Source organism: Rhineura floridana, chromosome 22 (assembly GCF_030035675.1).
Source record: "Rhineura floridana isolate rRhiFlo1 chromosome 22, rRhiFlo1.hap2, whole genome shotgun sequence".
Classification (NCBI taxonomy): domain Eukaryota; kingdom Metazoa; phylum Chordata; class Lepidosauria; order Squamata; family Rhineuridae; genus Rhineura; species Rhineura floridana.
Genome location: NC_084501.1, coordinates 18117564 through 18142335, shown reverse-complemented (window position 1 = coordinate 18142335; position 24772 = coordinate 18117564). Strand labels below are relative to the sequence as shown.

At 48.8% G+C, this 24772-nt stretch overlaps 2 protein-coding genes across 4 annotated transcripts in view; one reads left to right on the top strand and one right to left on the bottom strand.

Annotated features, from left to right (window-relative positions):
• Positions 1-2907: 2907 nt before the first annotated feature.
• Positions 2908-24772, top strand: part of DPM3 (dolichyl-phosphate mannosyltransferase subunit 3, regulatory) — a 73262-nt gene continuing 51397 nt past the window's right edge. The window contains exons 1-3 of one of the 3 annotated variants that reach the window (XM_061606852.1): positions 2908-3096; positions 19142-19246; positions 21107-21197. In XM_061606852.1, the coding sequence (XP_061462836.1) occupies positions 21134-21197 (64 nt within the window). In that variant the 5' untranslated portion in view covers positions 2908-3096; positions 19142-19246; positions 21107-21133. Of the gene's footprint in view, positions 3097-5040; positions 7473-19141; positions 19247-21106; positions 21198-24772 lie in introns of those variants that run through there. The other 2 variants (XR_009760097.1, XM_061606853.1) reach the window with 2 other exon arrangements.
• On the bottom strand, positions 9148-23764 carry SLC50A1 (solute carrier family 50 member 1). The gene is made up of 6 exons (XM_061606850.1): positions 23545-23764; positions 22154-22231; positions 19942-20065; positions 16682-16843; positions 11428-11547; positions 9148-10280 (listed from the first exon to the last, which is right to left on the bottom strand). The coding sequence occupies exons 1-6, from the start codon at positions 23616-23618 to the stop codon at positions 10179-10181; spliced, it is 660 nt and encodes a 219-aa protein (XP_061462834.1). The 5' UTR covers positions 23619-23764; the 3' UTR covers positions 9148-10178.

Genomic DNA, 24772 nt, shown 5'->3' with positions numbered 1-24772 from the left:
ACCACCCTTACCAGCAGAGAGATCGTCATTGCTATCTTATGGATAAAGAGAATTATTCTACTACCTCTGTATGTGTGTGTTTATTTTTAATGTTGTTTTAGGCTACTTAGATGTGCAGCAGCCAAGGCCAGCACCTTGTAAGCGGTTTTTTTAAAGTAACTGAAATGTAATTGTCGTGATTACTTTGGAGGAAAAGTAAAGTAATCAGTTACTTTCAGAGCAATTGTAATTGTAACGGTAATTACTACTTTTTTGGGCCATGTAACTGTAATTTATTACTTTTTAAAAGTAATCTTCCAAGCTCTGCCTCCCAGGTGCCAAGGATTGCAGGCCCAAGGCTGTGCTGATACAGGGAGGGGGCTGCCCCGCTCCTGGCTGCACACCAGCAGCCTGGCACCGATTCCAAGTCATTTCCCATCGCCCGCCCTCCACCTTCCTTTGTGAAGTGCAAACTAGCAGCTTGCGCTGGGAACCAGCCCCTGCAATGTTCCCACTGGTCTCCCAGCCAGCAAAGTGGCCCGTGCTCTCGACTAGGGTCCCCTTTCCAACATCAGCAGGCAGGAAAGTTCTGAGTTTATGCCCAACCAGGTACAGATCCGCACCACACCATCCAAGGCACAAGCATTCAGATGCCCTGCTCTGTTTTTTTGTTTCTTTGAATCCCCTGAAATCCCTGGTTCTCTTCTTTGTTTTTCTAGGCTTTCGTCCTGTTTTTTTTTACTGGCTTTATGTTATTTTGTTTGGTTATTATTCCCTGACCTTTGGTCATGCTGACTGATGGGAACTGGAGTCCATCAAGGGATCCATCTGCCCTACACATTTGAAAGAGGTTCATACCACATTAAACAGTTGCGGCTTCCCCTAAAGAATCCTGGGAATGGTAGTTTGTTAAGGGCGCTGCTGAGTGGTATTAGGAGGCCCCCTCTGCCCCCCAAAAAGCTACAATTTCCAGAGTTCCCGGGGAAGAGGAGTTGATGATTAAACCACTCAGAGAATTTATTTATTTATTATTTATTTATTTAGTATGATGATGGTAATTCTCCCTACCTGCAAGTCCCAGCAACGGGTATTCAGAGGCTCTGACAGCGAAGGGAGAGTGTAGCCATTGTGGCTAGTAGCCACTGATAGCCCGATCCTCCATGCATTTAATCCTCTTTCAAAGCCCTCCAAGTTGGTGGCTGTCACAGCCTCTTGTGGGAGCGAATACCGTAGTTTAGCTATGTGTTGCATGAAGAAGTTACTTTTCTTTTCCCTGTCCTGAATCTCTGCTTCATTGGATGCCCACGAGTTCAAGTATTATGGGAGAGGGAGACACGTTTTTCTCTGTCCACTTTCTCCATGCCATGCATCATTTTATATGCTTCTACCATGTCACCTTTCACTCGCTTTTTCTCTAAACTAAAAAGCCCCAAATGCTGCAACCTTTCCTCATGGGGGCATCTCTTCATCACCTTGATCATTGGGTTGCCTTTTTCGGATCTTCTCCCAATTCTACAACATCCTTCCTTGGGTGAGATGATCAGGTGCTGCCAACTCACATCTAATGAAGTGAAGCTCTGAAGGGGGGAGAGGGTCACATCAGAGCCAGTCTTTAATTTCTAACATGAGCAAGAATGCACACACAGTTACCTGAGCCTTCCTTCAAGGGGATATTCTTCCTGTCCAAAAACGGTGCCAGCTGGTTGCAACAGGTTAGTACCAGTGGTGTAATTGTCCAGGGTCTCAGAGGGTCTTAGACTTCTTACTTTTGTGGGAGCAGGGTCCCACCAGGGTCCTTGTGTTTCCAGTGTCCTATGAGCCGACCAGCATGGAAGGGAAGTGTGTTAGCCATTGAGAAGAGTCTTTTAACTTGTTTCCTTGTCATTTGGATTGGAGCCAATCAGCTTGAAAGGAGTTCCTATTAGTTCCTACTTCAAAAAGCCAACTTTTGGAGGGTGACCATTTTGCAGGAGAAGAGACAGTGAATCCTGAAGATAGCATTCCATTGACATTTATTTATTTATTTATTATTTAATTTGTATCTTGCCCTTCCTCCCAACAGGAGCCCAGGGCAGCAAACAAGCGCTAAAAACACTTTAAAACAGCGCTTAAAATATATTAAAATAAAACAGCTTTAAAAACATTTTTTAAAAATACAACTTTAAAAAAGGGTTAAAAACATTATTAAAAAACATATTAAGCAATTCTAACACGGACGCAGACTGGGATAGGTGTCAACCTAAAAGGCTTGTTGAAAGAGGAAAGTCTTCAAACGGCGCCGAAAAGATAGCAGAGATGGCGCCTGCCTACTATTCAAAGGGAGGGAATTCCACAGGGTTGGCGCTGCCACGCTAAAGGTCTGTTTCCTATATTGTGCAGAACAAACCTCCTGATAAGATGGTATCTGCAGGAGGCCCTCACCTGCAGAGCGCAGCGATCGACTGGGTATATAAGGGGTAAGACAGTCTTTCAGGTATCCTGGTCCCGAGCTATATAGGGCTTTGTACACGAAAACTAGAACCTTGAACTTGGCCCGGTAGCAAATGGGCAGCCAGTTTGGTTAGCAGCAGGAGATACACGTGCAGGCTCTGAATCCAGTAATTTCAAGCAATACCTCTGACAGTGAGAAAGGGCAGACAAGTAGTGACAGTGACAGATAAGCAAAAAGCCGCATTCAAGCCTGACCAGATTATTTCATAATCTTAAATAGCTTGATTTTAAAAGAGCCTGTGGTTGTGACTATCATGAAGGGACCCTGCACTTCTGAATTTGCCACTACGCTACTGGTTAGTACTCTGCATATGCTCAGGGGCACGCTTCAGTATTTGCCTTCAGGCACCCCAGAGCTGAAAAAAAGACACTCCGGGGGAAGGGGCCTATAAAGCCCCAGCGGGTTTGTGAAGTTTTGCAGGGTCGGAGGGGAATTAACAACTAGAAGCAGGAACGAGGGTAAATAAACTACCACTCCCAGCGTGCACTGCGGCGCGCAGCCTGTAACGTAGGGTTCAAAGGTGATTGGGTGGGAGGCGCAGTGACGTAATCCGCGCGCGACACTCGGAGGCCTGCAAAAGGACAGCAGGAATTAAGCATAGCCGCGGACCAGGCAGGAAATTCCAGGTAGGTGGCTGGTTAGGGGAGGACGTTGACAGTGGTGGAGAGGGGGGCGGCAGGGGCTGGGGGAATGGGCAGTTCTGGCAGAAATCTGGGAGAATTGCATTGGGGGGAATGATGCTATTGCAATTCATTTTATTAAAGTGCCCTGGAAAGCATGGTTGCCAACGGCCCTCTCTTGCAGGACTCCTGTGCCTTTAACACAGGGATTGGGGAACCTGCCGCCCTCTAGATGTTGAATTCCAACCATCCCATCATCACCCCTAACCATTGGCCGTGCTGACTGCTGAGAAGAATGAGAGTTGGGAGTCCAGCAACATCTGGAGGGCCAGAGATGTTCCCCAGCACTGGGGGTCTCGCTCTCTCTCTCTCTGTCCCCCCCGTAACACCATTAAGTCCGGAGTCTTAAATTGCCCAAATGCACCCCTGACTATGTACTGTCTAACCCAGGGATGGTGGATCTGTGGTCCTCCACATGTTCATAGAATCAAAGATGAGTAGAGTTGGAAGCGGCCTGTAATGCCATAAAGCCCAACCCCCTGCTCAGTGCAGGAATCCAAGCTGCCTCTTGAACACTCTCCAGTGTTGGAGAGCCCACCACTTCCCTAGGTCATTGGTTCTGTTGTCATACCACTCTAACAGTTAGGAAGTTTTTCCTGATGTTCAGTCAAAATCTGGCTTCCTGCAACTTGAACCCATTGTTTTGTGTCCTGTGCTCTGGGACGATCGAGAAGAGATCCTCACCCTCCTCTGTGTGGCAAACTTTCAAGTACTTGAAGAGTGCTATCATATCTCCCCTTAGTCTTCTCAAGGCTAAAATGCCTGGTTCTTTCAGTCTCTCCTCATAGGGCTTTGTTTCCAGTCCACTAATCATCCTCATTGCCCTCCTCTGAACCTGTTCTAGTTTGTCTGCATCCTTCTTAAAGTGTGGTGTCCAGAACTAGACACAGTACTCAAGATGAGGCCTAACCAGGGCCAAATAGAGGGGAACTAGTACTTCACGCAATTTGGAAGCTACAGTCCTATTAATGTAGCCTAAAATAGTATTTGCCTTTTTTGCAGCCACATGGTACTGTTGGCTGATATTCAGCTTGTGATCAACAACAATTCCAAGATCCTTCTTGCACATAGTATTGCTGAGCCATGTAGCCCCCAACGTCGATGGATTGCAACTCCCATCATCATCTCTGTCCATTGGCTATGCTGGCTGCTGGGAGCTGGAGTCCAGCGAGATCTGGAGTGACACAGATGTTCCCCAGCACTGATCTAAAGATCTGCCCCACCCTGCTCCTGTAGCACCATTAAGCCCAGCATCTAATATGGCCTGTCTGTGCCACAGCCTGCATCAGTACTGATGTGCAGCGTCAGTCTGCTTCATCAGCACCAGCGATGGTGGCTTTGTGGCCCTTCAGATGTTGCCGGACTCCAACTCCCGTAATCTCTGACCATTGGCCAGTGCTGACTGGGGCTGATGGGAGCAACTTCCTATGCTCCATTTAAGCAGAGAGAAGGAAACATTTTCAGCCCGAGGGCCACATTCTCTTCTAGGCAATATTCTGGGGGCCGCACACCAGTGCTGGCTGGCTGGCTGGGCGCAGCCAGAGGCAAAAGTGGGCGGAGCAATGAATATAATTTTTTTATTGATGTACTGTTGGCTAATTTTGCACCCACACTTGCTTCCGGTCCTAATCCTAATCCTTCCTAATCCTCCATCCAGACAAGCAAGAGGTATGATTAACGTTCAAGGCCTCATTCCAGCCAGCCCAAAAAAACTCTAGATGGGAGCAAAACCAGACTTGGGAGATGTGTGACCTGGGGACAGGGGATGTGGCTAGAAAGTCTGTGTGTGGCCTGGGCCAGACAGCAGAGAGCCCTGGAAGGCCACCTTTGGCCCGTGGGCGTGAAGTTCCCCACCTCCTCCTTTACAGCGCTGACCGTTTTCTTCCATAGGCTTAGCTAGCTGCACCACTATGACCAAGCTCCTGCAGTGGCTCTGGACTCTGGCCTTCCTGGGCACCGCCTGGGCAGTTCTCACTCTGGACCTCTTAGGGCTTGATCTCCTGCCCCTGGCCTGGTACCAAGTGCTGTGGCCGCTGCCGACCTACCTGCTGGTGGCGTTTGGCTGCTACTCGCTGGGCGCCGTCGGGTATCGCCTGGCCACCTTCAACGACTGCGAGGAGGCAGCGCGGGAACTGCAGGCGCAAATCCGAGAGGCCCGGGACGACCTCGCCCGCCGCGGACTGAGGTTCTGACCCTCTGTGCGACCGGACTTGGCTGGTGGAAAGACACCCCCTCTGGACCAATAAATAGATTTCGGAGAATATGACAGAGCTATTGAGGCTGGTGGTGGCTTTTTTTAAAAAAAATAATCAGATCAGTGGCAGCTGACGGCTACCAGCTTGGATAGCTTTAGAAGAGGATTAGACACATATATGGGGGATATCCATGGCTACTAGCCCCAATAGCTATGCTCTGCCTCCACAGTTGGAAGCGGTTTGCTTCCGAATACCAGTTGCAGGAAACCACAGGAGGGGAGAGTGCTGATGCGCTCAGGTCCTGCTTGCGGGCTTCCCATTGGTTGGCCACTGTGAGAACAGGTTGCTGGACTACATGGGCCTTTAGAAATATTTCTAATATTCAAATATTTAGAAATGTTAAGAAATATCCAACTGCAAGGCTCTTCTTAGATACTTAGGGGTGAAGGAGGGCTATCGATTTCACACCCTGCCTGTTGGCTTCCTGGAGGTATCTGATTGGCCACTGTGATAACAGGTTGCTGGATTAGATGGGACAGTGGCCTGATCCAGCAGGCTCTTCTGATGTTTTTATTCGTAACGGTCCCTACACTAGGAAAAGGAAAGAACAGAAGGTAACGGAGAGGTTGTACAGTGTATCTCCCCTGGTTCAGGATTTGAGCAACTCCTTGCCGCTGGATGGATACAGGAGCGTGGAAGAGCTCTTGACCAGAAGCAGAAGTGGAGTGCTTTATGCCTGATGTGGTTCCAAGCCTGCCTTTGCGATCTGAGCTAGGCAGAGGCATTTTGGGGGTCACGATGGCTTCTTCATGTTTCAAAACCAACTCCTTAAGTACACTTTTTACCTCTCACCGCCTTGTGTAGGCAAAGGAGGGGGCTTCGGTGACATCAGATGAAAGGTGACCGATCTCTGGGGAGAATGTTCTCCTTAATTTCCCAGGAAAGGGTGAGGGTCATGGGTCGGTTTTTATGACTCGTGTCCCCTGCTCCCAGACACATGTGGAGTCAAACGCTGCCTGCCTGAACGCCTTCCAGATAAACACCCCTTGATGTATTCTCTAACCCTTGCCATAAATAACGTATAATTGCGGGAAATCACTTCTAGCCTACCGAAGAACTCTTGCCAACTTCTCAAGGCCTACCAGAAGGGACCCATGTTTGACATTTGTCCGTGTTATCGCCTGGTTGTTCTGCGGCAATTAAGCCGGGACATACATGTTCATGTCACGTAGCGTTTAATCAAGACAGGAAGGTCAGTGCAAGGGGGGGGGGAGTCCAAGAAGATATTTCCCAGGATGCATCATGGCTTATGCCAGGCCCCAGTCCATGGAGGTGAACCAGAGTTCTGGGGCCATGGGCAGTCTTCACAATTTTATGGTTTTGTAATTCTGTGAATGGTTTAAGGCCTTGTGCCGCCACCGAACCCTGCCCAGTTGGCATTGACTTGTGACAGGGCCTTTCCTGTGGTGGCCCCCTGTTTGTAGAATGCCCTCCCCAGCGAGGTGAATCCGTTTTCTTCACTATTGACTTTCTGGAGGAATTCCATTCCTGTTTACCCAGGCATTTGATGGCTGAAGAAGATTGTTCCTGGCAACCTGAGTATCACTGGTGAAAGAATGTTTTTAAGCTGTCTCTTAGAAAATTTTAAAGTCTGTTTTACTATATTTTAACTCTGTTTTAGAATGTTTTTAATAAGCATTTCTTTTTCTTGTTAAATTGTTTTGTTTACGTTTGCCACCCTGGGCTCCTGCAGGAGGAAGGTTGGGGTATAAATTCAACACATAAATAATGCTTTTATTGTACACCACCGTGAGATATATTTATATATATATATGAGTTGTCAGTTTAGAAATACTATTATAAATCATAGTGATAGAACCTCCAGGATCAGATGCAGTATACCACCAAATTCAAACCATTAAGGACAGGCAGACGTCAAGGGAAGCTAAGTAAGTCATGCCCATTCAGTTCAATGCGTTTACTCTGAGTCTGACGAATGCTGGATGCAACCCTCTTTCTTTCTTGGAGTCCAGTCTGCAAAAGAATCCTGTGTGACTCAAAAGCTGGAAATGCTAGTGGATCCAATTTTTCTGCTTAAAGGTTATCTGCTCTCCATGGTTGCATTTCTTGTTTCATGGCACCCAAACACAATCCCTCAGGCTGCGATCGCCCAGAGCAGCCTGCCCTGTGTGTCAGACAAGCCTCTGCCCTGAACTGGGACCTCCCCGTCCTCCTGGGCGTGCCAGATCTCTCCTCGTTCCAAAGCCAGGATTTTCTAGATTTTTTAATTAGCACCTGTGCAGCTGGCGTGGCAAGGCGAGGAGCTGGATAATTAGCAGGAGCAAACTAATGACCGGTTTCCGGAGATATCAGTGGCTTCGAGGACAGGAGGGTGCGGCGCCATTTCCCTACAGTACAGCGCTCAATTTATTTTTAGGAGGCCGGGCTCAAGGCCTGGCCTCGAAATCTTGGCTCCTTAATCCCGTGGCGGGGCAAGTGCACTCTGCATGTGACCAGAGGCACTGCACAATTGGGACTTTGTGCACCCACAAGGCCCAGTTCTGGGATTCCAGATGGGCTCTTGTATTGTTTTGGAAAATGCAAATGTGATAAATTCGGCTTTAAACGTGTACTGAATCAAAATTCTCGCCCTTCCCCACTTCCACCACACCAGTTTTGTTTTTTAAAAAATAAAATCGGAGTCCTCGGAAGAGAGAGAGCTGACAGAATCCCTCCTCTTATCGTGCAACGACTCGAGGTCACCCAGTGATCAGTGGAAGGTTCAGTGCTGGCAAAAACAAACGAGTGATTTTTTTTTTCCTTTCAAAGGCACAAGTAACTTAATGGACTTTATTGGTAAGAGATTAGGTTGATGGCCGCAAGCTAGGACTTTTTTATTTTTTAAAGAGGATTAGATAAAATGTGCAGAAAAGGGCAGGTCTAATTGCGGAAGCAAGCTCTACCAGTGGGGATTAACTTTAACAGCTATTTCCCCCTGGCTAAATAGAGCCTCCATGTGCAAGGGCAGTATACCTCTCAATACCAGAAGACGCGGACAGAGATCACTGTGAAGCAGCTTTCCTCGAGCTGGTGCCCTCCAGATATTGTTGGACTGCAACTCTCATCATCATTGCCCCAGCAGTGATGTCTTAACGCCTTGAAAGTCTGGACTAAAACCCGGAGCGGATTCACTGCCCCACTGGTATCGAAGCCACCCGCCTCCACTGCCACCCACGCGCAAAAGGGAGGCGTAAGACAGCTCCGAACAATCCCCAGCTTTGTTGACACTCAAAAAAACCTCGAGTGCTGAAAGAATGGGGGGTGGGCAGTAACCAAAACAGCCCACGGAGGTCTGAGCATGCTCAGTGATCGATTGTTGCAGGGGATGGAATGGGGTACACTTAAAAAGAGCATGGCTGGTAGCCTTGATCAGGGGCATTCCCACACTGCAACGTTGTGTTGCAGGTCCCACTTGAGCTCTTGGAAGTCCCCGATTTCCGCACTCCAAGCCAGCCGCTTTCCTGTAACCTCAGGCCTTGTGGGAAGAGGTATGTGAGCCCCAGGGATCACACCTGCGTTTCAGGAAGGGCTGCAGCTCAGCGGCAGAGCACCTGCTCTGCATGCAGAAGGTCCCAGCCCAACCCCCAGAGTCTTCAAGTAGGACTGGGAGAGACCCCCTGCCTGAAGCCCTGGAGAGCGGCTGCCAGTCAGTGTTGACAGCACTGAGCTAGGTGGGCCAAGGATCTGACTCGGTACACGTCAGCTTCATCTGTTCCTGTATATAGAAAAAAGGAGGCTCTCGTCCCGGAAAGCAGTCCTCTTTATTGCAAGGCACTTAGAATAATCATATGAAAAATGCAGGAGGTCCGTGGGGTGGGTTGGGAGACAGACAGAACTTGGTCAAAAGGCACTACTGGAGGGGAGAGACAGAAAGGGGGCAATCACCACCCCTCTCACAGTAGAAAAGTCTGGGAGATTTCCCCAGTCACTCCATTTTTGGGGAGGCATTTCTGCGCTTACATCTTCTACCCAAGGGTGAAGAACCTGTAGGGATCCTCGAGCTGCTGCTGGACTCCCAACTCCCATCAGCCCCAGCCAGCATGGCCCATGGTCAGGGATGATGGAAGGTGTAGTCCAGCAATATCTAGAGGGCCGCAGGTTCCCCACCCGTCCTAGATGCATGTCCCAACCTATCAGGGATCACATATTAAATACACTTACAGAGGTGTAAAGCAGGGATGGGGAGCCCGTGGCCCTCCAGATGTTGCTAGACTCCAACTCCCATCAGCCCCAGCCAGCATGGCCAATGGTCAGGGATGACGGGTGGTGCAGTCCGGCAATATCTGGAGGGCCACGGGTTCCCCACGCCTGCTGTAGACATTATGCAACGCTCCAGTCCAAGGCGCGTTTCTTTGCCTAGAGCAGGGACGGAGGATCTGTGGCCCTCCACATGTTCTGAGACTCGAACTCCTATCAGCCCTAGCCAGCACAGCCAATAGTCGGGGTTAATGAGAGTTGGAGGGCCTCAGGTTCCCCCAACCCTGTTTTACCCTAAGCATTTGGAAAGAATGCAGAAAGCATGGGTTGGTCCTTTTGTCGTCTTCCTGCCTTGGGGGAGCGTTGGGTTGGGGCTCTCTGGCTCCGTGGTTTTCAAATGTACCATTCGCCCAAGATGAATGACGGATTGTTCCCACTGCAGAGGCAAGTTGCGCAATCCCAACAGCTGGGCCCCGGGCTCTTGCAGGCGCATCATGCGCACGGACGCGGCATCCACACAAAGCCTTGGCACGCTTTCCCCTTGCTCAAGGCAGTCTTAAGCCCATCCCCTGGGCCTCAGGCCTGCAGCAGTTTGTAGGCTCTGTCGTGGTCTGGAGGGTAGCGCCAAAATAGCCAGAAACGAACGATGCTGGAGGCAATGCCCGGCACATTGGGGACCTGGGAGAAGAGGAATGTCGGTCAGCTTTGCAGGCAGAAGGTCCTGAGTTCAATCCCCAATGGCATCTGCAGGTAGGGCTGGGAGAGACTCCCTGCATGAAAAACCTGGAGAACCGCTGCCGGTCAGTGTAGACACTACTGAGCTAGATGGAACAAGGTCTCACTCAGTATAAGGGCTGTGTACTCGCCATACACTTAAAGCACATTTAACACACACGGCTTCCCCCAAAAGAATCCAAGGGACTGTAGTTTACTCCCGACAGAGCTACAGTTCCCAGCACCCATAACAAACTACAGTTCCCAGGATTCTTTGGGGGAAGCCATGTGCTTCGATTGTATTTTCATTTTCTTCATTAATTTATTGAAGGCATTTACATACCGCCTAATCACCTGCACATCTAAGTGGTGAATGCATGCTATGTACACATAGCTTCCTATGTTCCTGTTTCAGCCAGCCCTGTATTTTGAACAATGTGGACTGGAATCTTACTTTATTTCTAGGGGGAGTCCATAGCTCAGTGGTAGAGCCCCTGCCTTAGGAACACGGAAGGTTTCTGGTGCATTTCCCGGTAGGGCAGGGAATGCCCTCTGCCTGAAACCCTGGAGAGCAGCTGCCAGTCAGTGTAGACTATATAAGATGGACCAGCAGTCTGGCTCGGTAGAAGGCAAGTTCCCGTGTCCTGTAGCTCAGTGGCAAAGCATCTGCTTTGCATGCAGACGATCCGAGGATAAGCCAGTTTCCAATTTCCCCCCCTCTGGGCTCCTGCTGGCAGGAAGGGCAGGATATAAATCAAATATTAAATAAAATAAAAAAAATTCCTAAGGAGGGAGGAGGGGACGGCATGAGGCGGAGTGGGGTGAAGGGCAAAGAGGAGACTGCCAGCGAAGCGGGGAAAGCAACAGCGAGAACAACCTATCAGTAAATCCAACGCCAACTGCATGACCTGTTCTCTGCCCACCCAGCCAGGGTGGTGTACTGGCCTCTCGGTTTAATTAATTAAAATCAATGGCGCACGATTTATCGGAGGGCAGAGACAGGGCCTCAATCGCCCATCAAGCACTCGTGTGTCTGCATCCACAAGCACGCCCCCCCACACACACACACACTCGGACACATGCACATGCGCTGGCCTGGAGTGATGCTCACCGCAATGTAAAGATCCTGAAGGAGGAGCCCGTACAAGGTCCAGGACGCTGAAGCCAGGAAGGTCGTGACAGTGAGAGGGAAGGAGAGGCATTGCATTGACTGGCTCTTCACAATCTTGGCCTGCAAAGATGCAAAGAGTTGTCTGGTCAGAGCTTGATGTGTGTGTTAAAAAGGAACGGTGACTCTCCCTAAAGCGCCACAACATCAGAACTGACAGTTCGAACACAGGAAAAGCCTGCCGCATCAGGACACCTGTGATCCCCAACTGGTATTCAGAAGCATACTGCTTCCGACAGTGGAGGGAGAGCATAGCCATTGTGGCTAGTCGCCACTGATCTAGTCTAGTATCCTGTTCTCACAGTGGCCAGCCAGATGCCCCAACGGGAATCCCACTAGCAGGAGCCGAGCGCAACAGCAACTCTCCCCTCCTGCGGGTTTCCAGCAACCAGCATTCAGAGGCACATACTGCCTCCGACTAGTGGAGGGAGGGCATATCCATCATGGATAGCCTGATCCTGCAGGTACAGCTGAGAAAAGACCTCAGCCTAAAACCCTGGCAGTCGGAGTTACAGATGTGCTTGAACTCCACCCAGTTCAGATTTGGTACTAAATTTCCCACTAACTCGCTGATTCACTATAGCTGCGGATCGGATTTTTGGTACTGAATTTCCCACTAACTCGCTGATTCGCTATAGCTGCAGATTGGATTTTTGGTACTGAATTTCCCACTAACTCGCTGATTCACTATAGTTGCAGATCGGATTTTTGGTACTGAATTTCCCACTAACTCGCTGATTCACTATAGTTGCAGATCGGATTTTTGGTACTAAATTTCCCACTAACTCGCTGATTCGCTATAGTTGCAGATCGGATTTTTGGTACTAAATTTCCCACTAACTCTCTGATTCGCTATAGTTGCAGATTGGATTTTTGGTACTAAATTTCCCACTAACTCGCTGATTCGCTATAGTTGCGGATCGGATTTTTGGTACTAAATTTCCCACTAACTCGCTGATTCACTATAGCTGCGGATCGGATTTTTGGTACTGAATTTCCCACTAACTCGCTGATTCGCTAAAGTTGCGGATCAGATTTTTGGTACTGAATTTCCCACTAACTCGCTGATTCGCTAAAGTTGCAGATCGGATTTTCGGTACTGAATTTCCCACTAACTCGCTGATTCGCTATAGTTGCAGATCGGACTTTTGGTACTAAATTTCCCACTAACTCGCTGATTCACTATAGTTGCGGATCAGATTTTTGGTACTAAATTTCCCACTAACTCGCTGATTCGCTATAGCTGCAGATCGGATTTTTGGTACTGAATTTCCCACTAACTCGCTGATTCACTATAGTTGTGGATCGGATTTTTATGTCGCGATTTTCCACAGCTCTTTTCGAAAACAAATTTTAAAAAAACCACTGCTGAAATATACATATATATTAGGAACAATCATTTTGTCAATATTTCCTTTCAAAATCATTGATGTTAATATCAGTAGTTTTGGGGGAGCGGAAAAAACGGTTCAGAAAAAAGCAGCGGATAGCAGACAACGAACGTGAATTGACATCGGCCTCTTAGGTCGATGGAATGCTTTCGAACCGGCACCAGCCAATGGATCCCATCCCTAATCAGAGCAGATCAGACTGAGGTGGGTGGAGTCTGACTCAGTCTAACACAGCTTCCTGTGTAACAGGCGTGACTCTTACCCTTGTACAACAGGGTACTTTCCTGACCCACAAAATCCATACACACAAACTCACTGTCCTCTCCGTCCTCCATTCTGGCAGGCAAGAGGCATTTAACGACACATCCCAGCCAGGCAAACGCTCTCAAGGAGGTCACAAAGCAGTAGCCTGGGGAGAGTCCTGTGGGCCAGACAGAGAAGCCTGGAGGGCCGCATTCGGCCCGGGGGCCATCAGCCTTCCCCCCCCCGCGTCAAATTCTGGTTTATACCATTACATGCAAATTTGGTCCAGCGTGTGCTTTTCACAACCTACACTTTTTATCCACTTCTCAGAATTGCAAATGTTCCTTCTGTTCCGCAAACAAGGATGTTTCCTTTTCATCTTAAAAAATCATATAGAAAGTGCTCTGCCAGCTGGCAAGCCTTGCTTCCGGAAAATTCCGGTCCATCAGTTGTCTCTCTCTCTCTCTCTCTCTCTCAGCTGGAAAAGACACAGGTGTCTTTCGGCACATGAGAGGCAGTGAGCAAAAGATTTGGATCGCAACCTACTTGGGTGTTTTGCAGGGCGAGGCTGGGATTGGGGCCAAACCGGAGAGTTACGCAAGGCAGGAGGGGAAGCAGAAATGACAGGCTAGCTGGATGACACGCTCTGAGTGCAACTGCTTGTTTGGTTATAAATTTGCCTTTTATTCATTTTTTAGAATTATTTCTAACCCTTTGGAGTTCCCTCCCCTTAAATGTTAGACAGGCACTGTCTCTTTAAGGAGATGCCGTTGTAGGATTGCGGAGTTGGTCTGGATGATAACTGAGTCCCCTCCCAGCCTTCAATCTAGTCCCTAGAAGCTGGGATTTACAGTAGAAGAAACCTTCTACAGTATAACGACCAGGCCAGGTTCTTTCTTTCTTTGGTTAAGGGGTCTGTCAAGTACCCCTATAAACATGTGAAAAGATCTGGCCAGGAGAGCAATGTGTCACCATAGGAATAAGCTGGCTGGGGCAGGAGGTAGATTTTGGGTTAGTCTAGGGGAGAAGTTGGAAGCCGGAAAGACAGAGAGGCTTGCCTGCTCTCTGTGCTGAGCCCCAGGCTACGGCTTTGGGGACTCCCCATGAAACCTAAAGGGGAAGCAAGATCTGTTGGACTGTTAATGCTGAGATCCCTTCCATCTTACGCTCAGGTTGTACATATGCGTAAATAAAACCATATATCCTAAAGACACCAACGGTCCCCGCTGACCTTCATTCCAAGGAAACTGAACCCTGGGTCAGCACAGGAACCTCTAGAAGTTTTGCATCGCTCTGAGAGTGGAGTTGGCGCGACAATACTTTATCCCCACCAGTATCCGTATCGTAATTGTTTCTAAGATGTTTTGTTTTTAAGGGTTTTTTTAAAGATGTTTTTAGCGTTTGATCAATGTCGTTTGCCGCCCTGGGCTCTCTTTGGAAGGAAGGGCAGGATATAAATTTAATTAGTAAATAGAGATCGAGAGAGTTTTAAAAGCAACAAATGGAACTTCACCCAAGCTTGCTCCGGATCCTTATAAAAAATGGAAATGGACGGCCTTCAAGTCGATTCCGACTTATGGCAACCCTATGAATAGGGTTTTCATGGTAAGCGGTATTCAGAGGGGGTTTACCATGGCCTTCCTCCAAGGCTGAGGGGCAGTGACTGGCCCAAGGTCACCCGGTGAGCTTCATAGCTGTGTGGGGATTCGAACCCTGGTCTCCCAGGTCATAGTCTAACCACTGCACCACAGATTCCATTAATAATGGATAGCAGCTGATGAAGGTGGAAGCTGAAATTACTACTAACATACAAATGCTGTTACCAAGGTGGCAGTTATAGAGCTTTGAGGATTGAATTCTCAGAGGGGTTTCATTTGCAGAAGCTAAGTAGTGGTGGTTCTGTCCTTCAGGTTCAGGCCATGTGGTGCCAATGTGTCCAGAGAGTATACCCAAAAGTTCTCCCTCTCAGTCAGTGCCGCTGGATCTGTTGGCATCTCTATAGCTGTTACAGAAAAGTCCAACAGACTGTGGCCCTCAGTACTGAAATGCTTTGCAACTGGTTGCTCCACTTTTTTTGTGTCAAGATTGCTGATTTGTGGTTTCTGAAGCATGTGCAGAGGTCAGTTGTAGTTTTTCCTACATATTGGGTATGACATCCAGGTCTTTTGCATTCAATGACATAAATTATATTGCAGGACCTGCAGGCAATGTTCTGTTTGATGTAATATCTGCTGCCCGTCTTAGTGCTTTTGCAAGGAGCTGTCTCCCTGAGGTACACACAGGTGGTGCAGCGTTTGGAGTGACGAGACCCAGGATTGGTGATAGGTGGCTTCAGTACAGCTCACTAGCAGTCTGCGTAAATTAGGAGGCTGGCCAAATGCTACAACAGGAGGCTTGCTGATGGCTCTAGCAAGATGTTCAGAGTTTGCTAGCAATGGGTAGCTCTCCCTGAGTGCTCGGTGATAGTTAGGAGATATAAAAAGTTTGATATCCCACCTCTTCCAAATAAAACATTCCAGTATGGCTGGAAATATTTTTGTGGTCAGCTCAGATGGGGGGAGCCAAATGCGGCCCTCCTACTCTCTCTACCTGGCCCCGGGGACTCTTCCTAGGCCACACCCCTCCCTGGCCCTGCTTTGCATGCCCCTTTAGTGTTTTTGCCTGGCCAGAATATGTCCCTGAACTCTGATAATGCCTCTTGCTTGTCTGGATGGACGTACCTGGAGCTACCCTGAAACTGCTTTCATCACCCAACGATTGGCCTTGCAGCCAATGGGAAGAGGGACGGACTGTTAAACCACTCAGGGAACAGTAGCTCTGTGAGGGGATTAGGGAGTCTCCTCTCAGCACCCAGCTACCCAGCTACCCTTCCCAGGATCCTTTGGGGGAAGCCATGACTGTTTAAAGTGGAATTAACAGTGAAATGAATGCGGCCAAGGTCAAAAAACAGCTCTCAGAACCTTGCCAAGGAAAACAGAAATGAAAATGTACGTATGCGGAATACATGCCGATGGGCAACTTGACTTCCATTAGCGATTTTTCAATCAGCCCCTTTTCCCCTCCCTCGGGGATTTTAAACGGCGGGATTCAAATTGCCTCGATTAAAACTGATTCAGCCTGAAAAGCAAGGAGCCAGGAGCATCACAAACGGGGACAGATGTTGTTGCACTTGCTCTCGGGCTTCCCAGAAGAGGCATCCAGTTGGCCACTGTGAGGACACAGCCCTGGACTAGGTGGCCTTTTGGCCTGATGCAAGAGGGCTCTTGTTATGGTCTTATGAGCCACGAGGAAGGAGGGCTCTTGCACGTGTGCCCTGCCTCTAGGCTTCCAAGAGGAATCTGATTGACCACTCTGAGAACAGGATACTGAACTTGATTGGCCTTTGTCCTGATCCAGCAGCCAGGCTCTTACGAGTCCCGTATGAGGGAGGGCGCTTTTGTTCATGCCCTGCCTGTGGGCTTCCCATTGGGACGTCTGGCTGGCCACCCTGAGAACAAGATGCTGAACCAGAGGGGCTGAACCAGTCTGATCCAGCAGCCACAGGCTCTTCTTATACAACATACCAGGTCAGCCAACGGCGAGAGGTACATGGTGATGGTAAAGAGGCTGCAGAAGAGTCCCAGACGGTTCAGGCGCGTGGAAAAATCCGGGACCAGAAGGTTGAAGTAGCCGTACCCAAGGAGCAGCACCACCAATAAAGCCATGGTCCTCCACAACACGGCATGCTAGGCGAGGAGAAAGAAATGGAATCCAGTTATTTGGAATCGATGGCGCTCATTATTATTTATACTAGAGGTGGGAGATCTGTGGCCGTCCAGGTGTTGGTGGACTACGGTTCTGATCATCCCCCAGCTTTGGCCATGCCAACTGGTAATGATGGGAGCTGGAGTCCCAACAACATCTGGAGGGCCACAGCATCTGGAGGGCCACAGGCTCCCCATCCCTGATTTATATGTAAGATTGGGAATCTATGTTCTGTTGAGGGCCACATTCTCTGCCCTCTGGGGGCCGCATGCCAGCAGAGGGTTGAGTCAAAGGCAAAATGGGCAGGGCCACTCTTTGTTTCCTCATTCTCTCTCCTGCCTCTGTTTCTACCATCCAGTGGGCTGACGAAGAAGGGACAGCTCACTCTTCAGATGCCCAGCCTGGTATCTTGCAGAAGCTTTTCACTTTCATCTCAGGAAAAAGAACTGACTGGCAGTGGGCCCAAAGAGGATTATATCTAGCCCAGAGCTTGGAAAAGTTAATTTTTTGAACTACAACTCCCATCAGTCCAATCCAGTGGCCATGCTGGCTGGGGCTGATGGGAGTTGTAGTTCAAAAAAGTAACTTTTCCAAGCTCTGATCTAGCCTGGATATATATCTATGCACAAGTTTTCAATATAAGCATCATGCAAGGCACTAGACTGTTAACTGCTGAGTTCCTTGTGTGAGTGTGTGTGTAAAATTCAAAGCCTCCCCCCAAGTCTCTCCACGGTGCCCTGCAAATGACCCACAGATAGTAAGTCAAGAGGTGGGGCTGGAACACCCTGGAAAATTTATCGCTCATTGAAACATGGGCTGTTGTTGATTCAAGATACCAACCCTCTTGAGTCAACAGCCTCTGCGTAGTCGTTATCCCGAGTGTGCCAGCAACTTCAAATGCTCATTAAAAGGGCACATGGCACAGGTTTCCTAGGACTGTACCACTTGAGAAGGTAGTGGCGGGGGTGGGGTGGGGGGAGGAGAAAGGATTGCATTGCAGAAAACTCCTCCCATGTGTAAAAAGCTAGCAGGTCAGGGAGAAAAGGCTCAGGGCTCCAAGAAAGGGGTAAAGGCTGACATCCTTTAGAGTAGAAGTAAGGAACATCTCCAGATGTTGTCAGGACATGTGGCCCAGCCAGAATGGCCAATGGTCAGGAATGATGGGAGTTGTAGTCTCACAACATCAGGGGAGCCTCAAGTTCTCCATCTCTGTTTTCTGTAGATCTATGGTGTAGCCACATTTAAATGCGGCGTACAGTTCCGATTGGCCCAACTCCTCTAAAAGGAGACCACAGAGCTGGAAAATGCAGATCCCAAAAGGATCAAGGAGCCCAAGCAACAGCCCTGAGAGGAATACTTTGGGGGGCTAAAAGCTGCCCATTAGCTACCGGGCCAAGTTCAAGGTGCTGGTTTTGGTGTACAAAGCCCTATGCACCTTAGGACCAGGATACCTGAAAGATCGTCTTATCCTTTATATGCCCAGTCGATCACTGCACTGTGCAGGTGGGGGCCTCCTGCAGATACCATCTGATCAGGAGGTCCATTCTGCACAACATAGGAAATGGACCTTTAGTGTGGTGGCACCGACCCTCTGGAATTCCCTCCCCTTCAATATTAGACAGGTGCCGTCTCTGTTATCTTTTTGGTGCCTACTGAAGACCTTCCTCTTTCAAGAAGCCTTTTAAGTAGAGACCTTATCCCAGTCTGAGTCTGTGCTGGAACTACTTTTTAAGATGTTTTTAAAGCTTTTTTAAAAGCTTTTTTAAAAAGATGTTTTGTTTCAATGTATTTTAAAGTTTGTCTTTAAGATGTTTGAGAGTGTTTTTAGAGTTTTGTTTGCCCCTTCTGGGCTCCTCCTGGGAGGAAGGATGGGATATAAATTTAATAAATAAATACAGGAATACCTCGCATTAACATACTCAATGGGACCAGAGCGAATACATAAACCGAAAATGTCCTTAAAGTGAAGCGCTACCTTTTAAAACTTTTTTTACCTCTCCTTCATGCGGAGCCTCAAAGCCCTGCGCTAAAGCCTCTGCTGCTGCGCTGCCGCGCCTCCCAGCTGATCGCGCCTCCCAGCTGATTAGCGGAGGCGCAATCGCGTCTATTTCCACCCCCACGCACCGTTAAGTGTCTGTAAGTGTGAAGCAAGCGTACATAAACAGGGGCATGGTGGAGTATGGAGTATGTCCGTAAAAGTGAGTGTACGTTAAGTGAAGGTCCGTATAGCGGGGTATTCCTGTAAATACATACATTTTCCCCCTCTCTCATAATTGTAGACTGTGGTGTCATCCAACTGAGCTAAATGATGGCAGATTCAGGACAGGCAAAAGAAAGGATTTCTTCACATAGAGCAATAACCGATGAAATCTACTCCCAGAAGAGTAAGTGATGGTCACCAACTTACTGGAATTGTTTTTAAAGATGTTATTGTGATGTTTCATTTTTAAGGCGTTTTTAGTTCTTTGTCGTCTGTTCGCTGCTCTGGGCTCCCTTTGGGAGAAATTTTACTTAATTTAATAAAAAAGACATGTCACAATTTAATTTAATAAATAAAATTTATTTATTTGTTTAATTTATTTATTTAATGCATTTTAAATACTATTATTATTAATTTAATTTATTTAATAAATAAAAATCTGGATGGTTTTAAAAGGGGTTTTAGAGGACAAGGCGATCAATGGCTACTACCACAATGGCTATGTTCTCCTTCCACTGTTGCCGGCAGTGTGCCTCTCAATCCCAATTGCTGAGAATCACAAGCAGGGAGAGTTGCTCTTGCGCTCAGGTCCTGCTTGCGGGCTTCCCAGAAGAAGCATCGGGTTGGCCACTGTGAGAAAAGGGTGCTAGACTAGATGGCCACTGGCCTGATCCAGCAGCCAGGCTCATCTTATGCATGTTATGTAGGTAACAGTTAAGGAGGGCTCTTGCCTTCGCGCCCTACCTGTGGGCATCCTGGAGGAATCTGATTGGCTGCTGCAGGAAACAGGATGCTGGCCTAAGTGAGCCTTTGGCCTGATCTAGCAGGGCTCTCCTTATGGTCTTAATTCATGAGATTTAGGCCATGTCCCCCACCCACCTTCTCCGGACTGAAGTAGAAGTACACCAGAATGTAGAGCGTCTGAAGCGTTGCGCCCACAGCGTTGATGAGGATGAGCGTCCAGTCCCCCTTCAGAAATCCATAACTCAGCCAGCTCAAATTGCTGATGGGGAAAGAGAAGGGAAAGTTATAGTGCGTGTGCCTGAATGAGGACAGTTCTTCCTGCCATTCCAAATCAGACAGCATAACAAGCACAGAACGTACCCCAGAGGTGATTGAATGCCAAAAGAACTGGAACTCCACTAACCGCCGTGTCACAATCATGCACATCCGGGGCTCAGCCGGCTGCAGAATCACAGCCTAAGATCTCAACATCCCGAGAATCTCAGCTTGCTTTTTTAAAACATCAAGTCTCTAGCCCTTACAAAGGTATGCTTGAAAGACTATGGACCCAAGTTACTGGGCGCAAGATCTCAGTGTCCTGAGAACCTCGCCTTGCATTTTTAAAATGCCAGATCTCTAGTACTTATCACTACAAAGAGTATGGAAACAAAAAAAATATTGATTTAAGCATTTTTGCTATCAGAGATCTCTACAGACTAGTTCATCCCTTGACGAGGGCCCAATATTATTAGAGGCTGAAACGCATTAGGTTTCCCTAAGAAATAAATTTCCTTTCAGCATTTCGGGAATTTTCCCTCTTTCTTTGTGGTACAAAGAGTAGGGGCCCAAGTTGCCAGGTGCAAGATCCCAGAATCTCAAGAATCTCACTTGCATTTTTAAAACATCAAGATTCTAGCCCTTATGGCTACAAAGGTATGCTTGAAAAAGTATGGGCAACACCCCTCCTATTACCATGTGTAATTGGTTGGAAGGAGGTGGGGTTGCTGTCTGTAACTTTTAGAATCACAGAGCAATCTAAGCCATGCCTACTCAGAAGTAAATCCTTTTGAATTCAATGGGGCTTACTCACAGGTAAGTGGGGTTAGGATTGCAGCCTATTATGATCTGTAGTGCTTGTTACCGTTTTAATCTGAAGGCAACAAATGAAAATGATCATAATCATAACGAGTATCTCTGGGCGATTTAATGCCTTGCATGAGTAGCAAAGCACAACAAAGTACGCATTCATTTAAAAAGAAGACAAGAATAAATTATGTAGCCATAGCAAAATTCACATTCTTGTTGCCTACTTTATTTTCAGGCTGCAGAATCTGGCACATAATTGAAAATGGAAATGGACTGCCTTCAAGTCGATCCTGACTTATGGCTGCCCTATGAACAGCGTGTTCATGGTAAGCGGTTTTAAAGTGTTTTTAGAGTTTCTCCTGCTGGGAGGAAGGGCGGGATATAAATCAAATAATAAATAAATAAATAAGCTGTATTCAGAGGGGATTTATCATTGCCTCCCTCTGAGGCTAGTCCTCCCCAGCTGGCTCAGCTTGCCACAGCTGCACAAGCCAGCCCCTTCCTTGTCCGCAACTGCCAGCTGGGGGGCAACTGGGCTCCTTGGGACTATTCAGCTTGCCCACTATGTAACCTAACTTCTGTCTCCCTGGTCAACAGCTCCCATCCCAAGGGTACAACTTTGCACTCATGCAGTCCTGCCCACTATGTGCAATTAGATCTGTGTATGCCAGGACTGAGGAAGCTGTGGCACTCTAAGTTGTTGCTGGACTCCAAATGTCATCAGCCCCAGCCAGCATGGCCCAAAGTTCTGGCATGATGGGAGCTGTGGTTTAACACTGTTCTTGGGCTCTCATCAGCCCCAAGCCAGCATGGCCAATCAGGGATTATGGGAGTTGTGGTTTAACAATGTTCTTGGACGCTAGCTCTCACCAGCATGTGCAATCAGGGATTATGGGAGTTGTGGTTTAGCAATGTTCTTAGATTCTCATCAACCCCAGCCAGCATGGCCAATCAGGGATTATGGGAGCTGTGGTTTAACAATGTTCTTGGACTCTAGCTCTCACCAGCCTCAACCAGCATGCCCAATCAAGGATTATGGGAGTTGTGGTTTAGCAATGTTCTTGGCTTCAACTAACATCAGAGCCAGCTAGCATGGCCAATCAGAGATTATGAGAGCTGTGGTTTAATAATGTTTGGGGGCTCTCATCAGCCTCAACTAGCATGGCCAATCGGGGATTATGGGAGTTGCAGTTCAGCAAGAAGTGGAGGGCCACTGGTTCCTCAACCCCGACGTACACTAGCCCCGCTAGCAGATCTCCCTGCAACAAGTCAGAGAACATACTTGACATCCATGGTGAGAAAGGGCAGGAACTGGATGTTTTCCACACTTTGGGTCCTAAACATCTGTTTCACGTCAGACCTGGAGAAAAGACACACAGGACACCTTCTGGTCACTGGGGCCGACAAAGTGACCCTACCCTGTAGCTCCACATTTGTTTACAACCAGCTCCTTGTTTGTTATGTTGCGTTTTAATGTACGGTAATACAAGAAAACACAATATAAGAATTACAGAAGCAGCAAAACTACAGTTAAAAATCAGTACGAATATTTAATGCAGAGATGGCATGGACCCCTGAATGCAGCTCGCAGGCCACTGGTGGCCTACGGGCCACAGTTTGGGAACCCTTGCTTTAAATGCGTGGCGCAGACGTGACCACAAACTGCACCCCGACCAGGCTCTGCCCCACAGTATACTTCAACTCTCGTCCGGCCCTCTCTCTGTGTGCGGTCTTCTCACGCCTTAGCCTTGCCCCCATCGCTGTATGCTCCCACGTGCCCCATAACTGTCTGCATCTGTGTTGGAGTTGCTTTTTAATATGTTTTTAAACCTGTTGGGTTTTTTTAAAAAAAGATGTTTTCAAAGCTTTTTTAAAAATGTTTTTAAAGACGTTTTAATATATTTTAAAGTCTGCTTTTATGATGTTTTAAAGCGTTTTCAGTGTTTTCCTACTGGGAGGAAGGGCGGGATATAAATCTAATAAACAAACACACACACACACACAGCTCTTGTTTCTGTGCCCCACACTACATCCCACACATGGTGTGTCTTCCTGTGTGGGCTGAGCCAGGAAGAGGGGGGGGAGGAGAGAAGCCACATAGCGGAAGCTGTGTACACCCCACACATTTAAAGCATCCCTCCAGCCAAGAATCCTGGGAACTGTAGTTTGTTATGGGTGCTAGGAATCCCAGCTGTGCGAGAAGTAAAGTACAGTTCCCAGGATTCAGGGTGTGTGTGTGGGGGCGGGGGGAGATGTGCTTTAAATGTATGGTATGAGTTTCTTATCAATATACCTCGTCCCCCAACCTTGACTCTTGCCCTGGCCCACAGCAACCTGCTTCCTCTTAATAATAACAATAGGTCTGCCCCCTATAACTGTGGTCTCGTCAATGGTCCGCTGCCGCCCCCTCCCAGCCATATACGAGATCCTCCAAGCCACAACGCATTCACACGTGCACACGCGACGGGGGCTGTGTGAAGTGGGGCAAACCGCCCTCCCCTCTAATGTGTGATCTCTTGCTGGGGGCGGAGACTGAGAGCTGTGGGGGGAGGGAGGGGGTCAGCAGAGCCTCCTTGCTCCCTCTCCCCACATCTCTGAGCCAACCCCTCCCCAAAGCCCTGGCGCGGTTCGCCCCCTCCCCACGACAAATCTCCCCCCCCCAAACGTGCTCACAGGCCAGTCCCGAACATGCCCAGGGTGAAAACCAGGCAGGCCCCCGACAGCAGCTCCAGCCCCGCCGGACCCATCACGGATGCTCCGTCCGGGCTCGATCCCCGCAGCAGGGAGGCGATCCGGCCCTCCCGCCCGAGGGAGCGCCCCCGGATCGGATCCCGGATCCGCCTCCTCTGCCGGGGCGCCGCCTCTCGCTCCGCCCCGCGGGACCTTTGGGCACAGCGAGAGACGCGGCCGGCCGCAGCGGCCTCAGCTGTCGCGCTGCAGCTCCGCCTGCGACGGGGCGGACCGCGCGAGCGGGGTGCTGGACGCCTCGTTTCCTAGCGGGAGCTCAGCTTTTTCCTCTCCGAGGGGGCGGGAGAGGTGCCGGGGCTCAAGCAACAAGGGCAGCCTGGACGGGTGCCAGCGCTCAGCCCCTGCACCTATTTTCTCTTAAAAATGGGGGGAGAGGTCCAGGGGCTCGAACATGGGGATTATAGATTACCGGCCTCAGCCCCTGCACCTTTTTCTCCCCGCCCCCCCCGGGGCTCAAGAACCAGGGTAATGAGTTTCCGGGCTCAGCCCCTGCACCTATTTCCTTTTTCCTGTTGGATTAAGGAAAGGGGGTGGGGAGAACTGATGGGGTTCAGACAACAGGCTCAGCCCCAGGACTTACTTTTTTATCAGGTATTAAAAGGGGGGATGAGAGAGGTGCTGGGGCTTAGCCCTAGCTAAAGGTAACAAAACAGGGCAGGAAGAGATGCCGGGGCTCAGATAAAGGGGGAGTGGTTTCCAGGGTTCAGCCCATGCACCTTTTTCCTATTGGGTAAAAAAAAAAAGGAGTGGGGAGAGGTGATGGGGCTTGGGTTTCAGGCCTCAGCCCCAGCACCTATTTTCCTGTTGCCTACAGGGTGAAAAACGGCAGTAAGAGGTTCTGGGGCTCAGAAAAGGACATAACAGGGTCCAGGAGTTAGCCTCAGTATCTCTTTTTCCCTAAGGGATTAAAAGGGGGAAGAGGTGCTGGGGCTCAAACTGTAGATTCTAGGGCTTAGCCCCAGAACCTTTTTTTTATCCTAAGGGGGGGGGAAGTAGGGCAAGTAAAAGACAGCAGTGGTTCCATGGCTTGGCCTTGAAATCTATTTTACCCCCCACCCCCCCAGGTTTTAAAAATATGTGCTGGGGCCTCAGGAGGATTTAATTGGTCGCAGGACTTGTCCTCAGGCTCATTCCTGGCTTTTATTTTCTCCTG